Source organism: Acyrthosiphon pisum, chromosome A1, assembly GCF_005508785.2.
Source record: "Acyrthosiphon pisum isolate AL4f chromosome A1, pea_aphid_22Mar2018_4r6ur, whole genome shotgun sequence".
NCBI classification, from domain to species: Eukaryota; Metazoa; Arthropoda; class Insecta; order Hemiptera; family Aphididae; genus Acyrthosiphon; species Acyrthosiphon pisum.
The window spans coordinates 77,961,771-77,972,762 of NC_042494.1; the positions used below are offsets into that span (position 1 = coordinate 77,961,771).

At 29.3% G+C, this 10,992-nt stretch overlaps 2 protein-coding genes across 2 annotated transcripts; both read right to left on the reverse strand.

The window, feature by feature from the left end:
• Nucleotides 1–575: 575 nt before the first annotated feature.
• On the reverse strand, nt 576–6,306 carry LOC103308218. Its single transcript, XM_008181265.3, has 2 exons — nt 6,086–6,306; nt 576–2,553 (listed from the first exon to the last, which is right to left on the reverse strand). Exon 2 carries the CDS (start codon nt 2,529–2,531, stop codon nt 1,563–1,565), a length of 969 nt encoding a protein of 322 aa, XP_008179487.1. The 5' UTR covers nt 2,532–2,553; nt 6,086–6,306; the 3' UTR covers nt 576–1,562.
• LOC100159658 (GPI transamidase component PIG-T) lies at nt 3,937–6,060 on the reverse strand. Its single transcript, XM_001949099.5, has one exon. The coding sequence runs from the start codon at nt 5,836–5,838 to the stop codon at nt 4,117–4,119; it is 1,722 nt and encodes a 573-aa protein (XP_001949134.2). The 5' UTR covers nt 5,839–6,060; the 3' UTR covers nt 3,937–4,116.
• Nucleotides 6,307–10,992: the final 4,686 nt, after the last annotated feature.

Sequence of the window (10,992 nt, forward strand, 5' to 3'; positions counted from 1 at the left end):
TAACGAAAATAATTGTTTTATTGTCTGGTCATTTAACGGCTTCGCGTTTTTTGCTAAGTCGCATAGCTATTTTTCCTACAGAGTTCTATTTCTGGTGTTGTACTCATGTGATGTAAATTATAAATTTTCATTTATTGTACAGTTATATTTGATAAATTGTTAAGTGTGCTTAAGGTATAAGTCTACTTTACCGAGCGACTTTTTTTTCTACACATTTTTGTTTTGGAAAATGGGTGTTTTGATGAGTTAAGAACGATAGTACAAAATTAAATTGTAAGAAATTATTAGTTTAAAAGTTATAACACTTTAAAAATATTAGTGTACATTGTGAATATTAACACTTTATGTTAAATAACTCAATACCTATTACAATCATCGTCCATTGAGGTAGGACATCTTACTAAATGAATATATCATTCATTTCTATAGGTACTCAGACTTAGCCCATGAACCTTACAAACGAATGTTTTAGTTATTTTTATTTATTTTAATGTCCATCTAAAGATTTTTAACAGTTTTATACTGTCATCACTCATCATACAGAAATTATTGCTCACTGATTCATAAAACAACTATTTCAATACTAACAAGTTTATTTTTATAGCTGTACACAAATTGTTTTATACATTTTTTAATTAATGTAATATAACCGGAAACAACCCTACCACAATCATATTCTTGATTAATAGTGAATAAAGACAATTTCAAACATTCGATAAAAAATTAAAGTGAAAGCATATTTTATTATATGTATATTTACAGACGAGCCCTTTTTACAAATATGAAGTTGACATAAATTACAAAAATAATAAATTAAAGAAATAACATAGGTTCAATGGCAGATACATAGATAGTAGTGATATAATAGCATGTCAATTTATGTATGGATTGGTTCATTAGACATGCAATTATTGGTGGAGCATCTAGGAATGTGAAATGGAGCATTTAGACAAGTGGACAAGAAGGAACTCTAAAATTAATCAAAGATAAAAGGTAGATGAATCAACTGTACGTCTGTACATCAGAATATCAGATAATACACTTCAGAATTTTCGACTAACTTTAAGTCAGAGGATTGTCAGTGAAGAAAGATTTAGTTGGTTGGTGATAGGCGTGTTAGGTTAGGTGTAATCACGCTCAGCATTTTAATTTTATTTAAAGAAAACATAACAAATTTCAATAGTAATATTATATTATTAGTTATTACTTATTACCATTATTATGTATTCATTATGTATGTACAATAACTTAAAAACTATAAATATTTTTTATTGCTATTCTATTCAGTCTGCAGAATTTTACACAGAACAAATTTGTTTTTTATTAATATACATAAAAGCGTGACACTGTCTAGACATAAATGTGAAAAAAAATGTTAGCATGACTTCAAAAATAAATACATTCATTAAACTTTCAATGTAATCCATTTAGGATGTTGTAAAAACTAAATTTAAAAAAAAAAACTACTTATACATTAACAGAGTAAAGATTATACAGATATACAGGATAAACAGATTAAATACATTTAAAACTATAAAATATTATTTGTTAATTACATTAATTTAAGGGTGTACATTAATATTTACACAATTTTTACCTAATACCGGTAGATTTGTAACCCAATCTGGATATGGTGGTTGCAATACACCTGACAACATCATGTCTTTAACACCATCTATTATACTATCACCTTTCAGAACCACTTTGGTTTTGCACATCTTACCGACTGGATTGCTATTGCTGAAAACTGACATATCACTCTCCACGTTTATTGTGAACTCGTTAAGTACCGAACGTTTTTCCCCAAATAGTTTTTGAACATATTCTTGTACATCTTCTTCCTTGTGATTGTTAAGCAATGTTGGCACTTTCTTGTTTTTTCCATTACCTGTATTCTTGTCTTCCAACAAACTAACCATTGACGGCAAATGTTTGCCAGATAGTGAGTAGGCCTTACATTTACTGGCACCAACTGATTTTATAACAATTTTCAACAGTCTATTTTCAATATTTTGTGGTTTGTAAAAAACATGGAACACTTTTCCCGGTGCTATGGTGAAAAAATATGGTTTGTTTAACTTCACGGTAGTTTGTTTTCTTTTTGTTCCATTAATATCTATTAAGATCCAAAACAATTTGTTACACTTCATAACATATGTAATTGTTTTAATATTCAATTTGTTTAACATAGCCTCAATATTATTTCTAATTATTTCTTTGTCTAATAATTGTTTGTTAACTTTATCAATTGTCACTGTCCACCACTGACTATTTTGATGGAAGATGGCGTCCACTAACAAAACTCGATGGTATGTTTCATCAACAGAATCACCATCTTTTAAATGCTGATGTACTACCGTCACAACATTTGCAACACTTAAACGCAACCGGCATTCAGATACTTTATTGATAATATCTTTCCATTCAAGGTTCAAATGTAAGATTTTGAATAGCTGTTTAAGTTCATTCATGTTGAACCTTTTCATCTTCATTAAAACTTTGTCCAACATCAATTTTTTAATTTCTGCCATTTCTTAATGATATATCAAAGAACTAAAACACACAAAATCAGAAAACAAAATTATAGAATATTTACACAAAATAAAAATATTTTTAGTAAAAAAAATTGCGATTGTTTGACACCAGATAAACTTATATATCCAAGTCTAACAAAAAATTAATGAAAAAAATTTTTTTTTTTATTCAAAAGATTCTAACCGAGGCATATAATATTTAAAAGGTTAATAAAACTAAATTGTATAATCAATTACAAAATGAAAAAATACACATACTAAAATGTTTATTATACTGCCAGGGGTTTTACTTCCAAATTTGTTTTAGCAATTAGGTATTTTATTTTAAAATAAATAATACAATCTAAACTAATTGAATCAGTGGTTTAAGAAATTTGATTCACCTCAAAACCCAAAATTTGAAAAATAAAAATAACATATTCCTGACTAAGGGCTGTTCTTACAATGTCCGGTTAAAATTAACCGACACTTAACCAGCCGAATTCTGCCAGTAAAAAAATCTGTTATCAGTCAGTTAGCGTTAACCGACACTTTACCGTACATTGTAAGAACGGCCCTAAGAGGCCTAATATCTTAGATGCTAAACTATTTTTAATGATAGATGAATCTGGAGTCTTTTGAAATGTGTAGATCTACATTGAGGAAAACTGCAATAAAATTGTTTCAATTTTTTTTTTTTTTGACAAATTGGATTTTTCAAACGACTAATTTAATTAATAATGATACTGCAATGATCAAAATGTAACTTGACAAATCAACCTCATAAAAATAAAGTTTACATTATGAACTCCACAATTATTTAATTATTGCTAGCAATTATTATTTATTAGTATTAACTATTAACATAATATAAGTAATAAGCTATATAATTATCATTATGTATATTATACCTAATTGAAAAATTAATAGGTAGAAAACACTGTTCTAGATATCACAAAATAATTTTTTTCATGACTATTATTACATTGAGTAAAACCATTTAAATATAAAGAACGATTAGAAATAATAAAAAAACTTGTAAGATGTGAAAATACAGAAAGAATGATGAATTTTAAAATTAACATTATTTATAGTATCAAATCCTATAATGTTACATAATATTATACTTATAAAATCCAAACAAATATAAAACATGTTATATTGACTTATTTATTGAAATAAAGACAATATTTTATTTTTAAACATGAAAAAAATGGTATAATTAAATTGAATACATAGAAATATCAGGAATGGCAAGTTTTTCTAATGTTACAGGCCAAAAAATTAAAATAAACTGATTTTTTTGTTTTTTTTCCTACATGCCAATAAAGTATAAAATATATATAAATAAGAAAAAATTATGGTTTTATTATATTATATTTAATTTTAATTTATAATTAATAATAAGTGTTTTAATTTTTAGCGTGTGACGTTAGCCATTTGTCATTCCTGACCAATATTATGTTTATATTAGGTAGGTACCTATTTATTAAAATAAGTTATTAAACTTAAAATATACACAATAGATAAATCTGGTAACGTAATATTTGTTTTATCAAATTAAATATAAAATATTTTCAACACAAACAAGTGTGTTATATAATTATGATGCTATATAATCCATTTTATCTTTCATGAATTCTTCAGATACATGACCTAATGTTGGATGGTAACTTAACTCTTCAGGAACAAAAACTTTAACTACTGCTGCTTTTCCTGTTTTGTTTTTGTTTTTACTCCAAAATATATTTTCCAACCAAACATACAATTTCTGTGCAACAGACGCTAAACCAGGCACATACTTAGCTGTAGTCAATTTCAGTCTTTTAGTAGTAATATTGTGAATTGGCCCAAACGCCAATGCTACTACAGTACAAGCTAAACATATGACATTGTAAGGCATACTGAAATCAGGTGTTGGTAGTGTGATGATGAAATTTTCTGTTTTCAAACAAATTAAGTAATCGGATCCAGTTGAATTTAGATTGTCTACAATCAATGAGTTATCAAACGTTAGAGAAGTGGCATGTCTCGGAATTGTGGCTTTCACTATAGCCGAGCCAATATAAAAGCCGTGATTAGCATCTGGTGGATATTCTTGCCACTTCAAGAACACATAGTCAAACTGAACAGATATTTCTGTAACCGAACGTGGTGCAAGCTCTAAAACTACTTCTAAATAGTAAATTCGTACTCTTCCTTTCCCAGGTTTATAGATTAAAGCTTTTGGTGTGACACGAACACCATTGCTGGTCACTTTTAGTGTATGATAGTAAATTGGTAAGAACCATGGGATATTCTCAATGACGGTGGCGATTATAGATGACCTATGATCATTGTATATACGGGTAACTAGCCCTCCATATTCTTGTCCAAATCCAGTAATAAATCTATCTGTGTACAGTAATGGTCGTAATTCAGACACAACTATTTTTGGTCTAGGCACTATAGCAGACAAATGAAATATGCCGTTTAGATTATAAACAGCAATATTGTTTTTCAAAATATAATCTGGTTCTTGTGAAATCAAATAAGGAACACTACTATTTGATGATGTATCTAAATAGATTTTACTGTAATCTGCCAAAGGACATGTCTTGAATAGTCCAGTACCAAACATCTTGCGGAGAGACCAATCATAGTTGTTGTTGAAACTAATAAATACTGAATCGTATACTAGAGAAACGGTTTGGCGGAGTTCATATTTACATTTCCCTGCATTACATAACGGCCTGAAATGAATTCCCAAGGAGTGATAGTTGGCATTGTGGACGCGGCCTGAGTTTAATAGGCTTGACAGGCCTCGAGTAGAATCACAAGGCAAAAGTTTTTTCCACGGCGTCAAATTTTCAGTACAGACATTTTCACGCGGTAAATTTGAATATCGATAGACCCTGTCGGCGGATGATTCATAGCTATTAGCACTGTTGATAAAATTCAACGAGGTACACAGCAAACCGGACAGCGCGTTTGTCAGGCCGTACCAGTTCTTATCCACGTCTTGTGTGTCGTTGTGGAAACGAGCAGATATCTCAGCGCCTGATGGGGCGTCGACGGCCGGATAACCCCAGGACTTGTGTCTCCACAGGCCGGAAGTAAGGTCGACGTTGAGTTCTGCTACATGAAATCTATCGATTATGTCTCCCAACGAGTGTGGGAACAGAGTGGAATGCTTGAAAGAGTCGTCTTCGCGGATGACTGTGAACTGAAAGAACGAGTACACGTAGCCGGTGGCCAAGGGCTTAATAAACAATTCTTCACTGTAAGTATCTGAATACGCAGGACAGATGAAAAACAACAAAAACCCTAGACATTTTGTGTTCATTTTACGCACGGAATAATATTATATGTATAATAATAATAATATTATACGCATAGACGTAAAACGTAAAACGTTTATGAAAGTACAGCAAAAACCGAAAATTATAATAACCGGCCGACCGACCGCCGACGAACAACGTACAGTTGCTGTGGCGTTTCGAGTGTTTGCGTACATTGTTTACTACTCGGTAAACAATGATAATGATAATACAACATTGTGATAGGATAATCGAAAAGTTAAATAATATTACCGTTTGAGCGTGGAATCTTGCGCCGGGGAAGAACGAAAGGCAAAAGGCTGTCCTAAAGCTAAGCGAAGTGGCTATCGAACAGACTACACGTCCAACGTGATTACATGAACTACACACCACAGAGGACTATTATGAGACGGAACGCATAGTGAAAACTGAAAAGTGATCTGAGTACAGACAGTTACAGATTTTTAAACAGCGTATCGCCCGTATCGGCCCATCAACCGCACGGCGCTACTACCGCAACCATAGAACAAAAACTGACCAGTTGTACCAACATTATTATTTATTATTATTACTCTGTGGCAGTCGTCAGTCGTGGCCATGAACATTAGAGTAATGTTCATGGTCGTGGCTTTCAACCTTTTTGGATCTGCGGCTCCTTTTGATTTTGAAATCAAATATACGGCCCCCATACGAAAATTAAAAATAAACAAAGGTACCTACTGGTACACATAAGCGTGCGCACGGGGTAGTCATGGTAATTGGTAGGCACTTGACTACTCTGCGAACTCCCCCCGACCCCCCCTCAATATTCAATATTCAATATTATTATAATTGATAGTGAATCATAAATTAATTTTTTACCACGGTAAATGTAGTTAAATGAGGTTACCCCATCCAAATTAGTTTTTGTGACTTAGGTGTGAATATGAATAATATATATACGTAATACGTGTGTGTGTTAATGTATTTATGTATAACTACCCTGCCAGAAATTCTGCGCACGCTTATGCTGGTACTCAGGGGCATAAACTGGGGGTCGCACAGGGTCGCACTTGTGATCCCTGAAAATATCATAGGGCCGCAAGACTATATTTTTGAGACTCCAAAAAATCACAATTTCAGTTTTCGAAAAATTGAAATATCAATATAATAATAAATGAACTAATTTATATTTTGAGAACCAACTCTGTTTTGAAGCACTGGAATTATTATAATATTATATAATTTCCACATTTATTTATAGTTTTGTTATTAACCATTTTCTATTATTTTACCAATATGGATATTTATATTTTATTGTGATCAGCGGACTCGAGTCTCAATGGCAGTTGATATATAAATTTTATAAAATAAAAGAATTGTTGTATTTTGTGTATTCATATATTCTTTAAGAAAATTATACAAATTTTTTATTGAAAGTAATTGGTAAGTAATTATTACCCTATTAATTATAGTGCATATTCATATTATATACCAATTACCAATAGATACAATATGACAATATATGTTTAAGCCTTTAAGGTTAAAATAGTTTTGTTGAGTTTATGTACTTGTAATGGGAAATATAGAATAAAATAAAACATTTTAGGCGCAGGGGGGTTGTGGGGGGCTTATCCCCCCAAAAGTCTGTCCAACCTAGAAACGTATTGCAACCCTAACAATTCAGCCCAATTTACGCCACTGCTGGTACTGGTCTAGTTGACCCACGCCCATAGAAAATATTACCCCGCCACTCAGGTTTAGTTAACGCCCACCACCTAAATCTCTCGTGTTTTCGATGTTCTACTCATTCTATAAAGAATGTATATAAATATACTGCAAATAAAAAAGGTACCAAATCACACATATTTATTATTCGTATGTAATTCCCTTATTAGATATTTTAAGAATGTTTGGTAAAATCCGTGTAGTGAAATTAATAATATAAGATAGGTTTAACTGGCTCCGTATCTATAAATACCGAATGAATGTATGATAAATGATTTAAATCATTTTCTTACTTTTTTTATGAAATATTAAATTATTACCAAACATATATATTAACAATTGTAGATAAGATACAGGTATAACACTGGTGACAAGTACATTTACATTTTTACATTTAACAGTTGTCAATTATTATATTTAAATATTTAATAGGTATTTATATAATTAACAAATAACAATTAAGAACACAACGTCAAAATACATAAGAAAAAAATTATAATAGTTACCCACTTTTATATTTAATGTCTAATAGACATTTTATCTATCTTCAAATAAAAATGTCATATGATGGTTACCTATATAGCAGGCTGCAGGAGTGGCCTGAATCAACCAAAAAAAAAAAAAAAAAAACAAAAAATATATTACATGCAGTGCTGGATCTAGGGGGGGGGGGCAAGTGGGTACTCTTGCCCCGGACCCAGTTGGTATCAGGGTGCTCTTAAAATTATGAAAAAAAAAAATAAGCTAAAAATATCTCATAAAATATGTATAAATTATAATACTATATATTTAAACAGAATAAATAATATTATAGATATTATAGATATTCGAATACGTTTATCTTTTGTTTATATTTTGGTCCGGCGCGGTGTTGACATATTTTATATTTATAGTTGCCTAGTCATTATCAGTCAGTTTCGGAGAAAACCCAAACTGGCGATCGTCGATAAATGCATAGGTTTTATAATAGGTATTTACAATGTTGGAATGTACGATAATATTTTTATTGTTCATTTATTCATATTTCATGTTGAATAGTCGACAGTAAAGTTGTTATCAGATTCATTTCAACTCTACAGTTTTTTTTATTTTAACATTTCTTAACCAAAAAAAAGATAATGAATTAAAAAAAAAAGCCAAGTGGGGCTGAAAATAGAAAAAGAAAACTGGAACTTGAAAAAAATGTACAAAAACTACCTGAGATCATCAATTTCTTTTCAAAAACAGAAACCAATACTTAAATGTAACGAGTTTAATCAATGTTATTTAAAACATCTAAATAAAATTAAAATAAACATAACGTTGTTTCTACAGAGATTGTACATAATAAATTATTTGAAACAAAAACGGTATCAACTAATGATGTGGACCATGATTCAGATATGGATAAGAATATTACAGAAACAGAAATCAACGGTAAGCAATTTTTAAACCTGTTAAAATAAATTATATATTTACCTCTAGTTAAATATAATGAATTTAATCAAGGTTGAGATATTTAAAACAACTTAATAAAATTGAATTTTTATTTTATTGCAATGCATTATTTATGTTTTTGTTTTTATATTTTTTAATGGTTTTTAACTATAATATTGACTATGATGTATAATATTATAAATTATAATATATGTTAAGACAACGATTTAAATAAAAAATATTTGTTATATAAAAATATACTTTTGATTTGTACCTGTTAAAAAAAAATTTTGTGTTTTTTTTTTGTGAATTTTGACAACGTTTATCTAATTTAAATTTGAATAATTATTTTGTAGTTAAAAATTTATAAAATGTTCAACTTTTGTATCTAAGGTTTGAAAATGTAAAACAAGATTCCACGTAAGTAATTTATTCTGTTACTAAAAAATCTAAAAAATACATTTACACAGTTTATTTTTATTGTAATTTTAAGTTTAAATTTGGACGAAATTACATATTAAAAACCTGGAATAACTATTTTAGTTATTTGGTTGTTATTGTATAATATTATTCTTAGGTATACTTGAAACTTCTAAAGTATACTATTATATATCTATGATAGTACCACAGTTCGTTGTTGATGTATAACGCGTTACCTGATAGATATTGTGATATGATTAATTTGGAATTTATTATAGGTACCTACCTATAATAGATCAATTTTTTTTTATACCATAGATAAGTATAGGTATAAGATACCTTATACCTAGACTGACATATCGTCTCCGCTCAGAATCGTTTTTCTTATACAGTGATATTATATCATTGAATTCAAATTTAATACCATCCATTATACAGTGACCCACTTGTAACCTACTGTACAGCAGAGCGACATCCACTTACCCACCTTTTTTTATTTAATAATAAATTACCCTCGATGACATAGGCCATTGCAGGGATACAAGTAATATTTACATCAAGATCTTTATAGTATGTATATTATACTCTATTGTATACCTATAAATATTAAGAATAACACTAGTATATAGGCAATGTAAAAATAAATCAACTTTAGACTATTATACGAAAACAAAAATCTAGTAAAGTATCTATAGCTTAATTATTAGGTTTTTTAACGATTAATTTCAATTCTTTTTCATTTAGTACTGGATTTTAGATTCTGAGTGAAACGATGAATGTATTGATCTTACAATGATGTGTGTTTTTTTTTAAATTTTTTTTTAAATTTTTTTTTTATTTTTGTGTCTGTGTACACGCCACGATAAGTAGTCGAAATAATGCTTCGATTTTCGACTTCAGTATCTCGTTCGATGGGAAAGTGAATATCGTTGGTGCATTGGGGAGGTCAAAATTTAAATTTCCCAGTGGTTTTCAAAAGCGCCGGGAAAAACAAAAGAAAAATTAAGGAAAAACGGGAATTTTTACGCAAAATCGATTTTTCACAAAATTGAATTTGGTTTTTGGTGTAACTTTAAAAAAAATTACCGTAGATACCTACATGAAATTTTGACTGATTGTTTATCTTAGCATCTTCTATACACCATAACATTTTCAAAATATTTTGATGTATTTTGAGCTCTTTACGGACATTTTTATTTTCCATTTTTTTTTAGTTTTTTTTCTAAAAATATCAATAAAATTTTATTTGTTGCATAAAAAAGCTTGAAAATTTAATAGAAGGCTCTCCTAGTATATTGTTTCAAAGGCAGATGAAAAACATTAAAAATCGTTAGTCACAGTTTTTTTTTTTAAGCATTTAAAGTTCAAAAAATGACAAAATATGGAAAAATCACGAAAATTTGCAAATTATTTCGAGTTATAAATTCATAAAAATTTTTCTTTTTAAATCTAAGATTTTAAAATGTAATACAAGATTCCTTATAGGATAATCTACCTTTACCAAAAAAAAAATGTCTATAAGAAACTCAAATTAAATTTTTATGGGCGTTTGAAATTCATATTTTTACAACATTTGATATTCACTCGATTTCTTACGTAACGATTTTCTTATTTTGTTGTAATTAAAAAACGAGTGA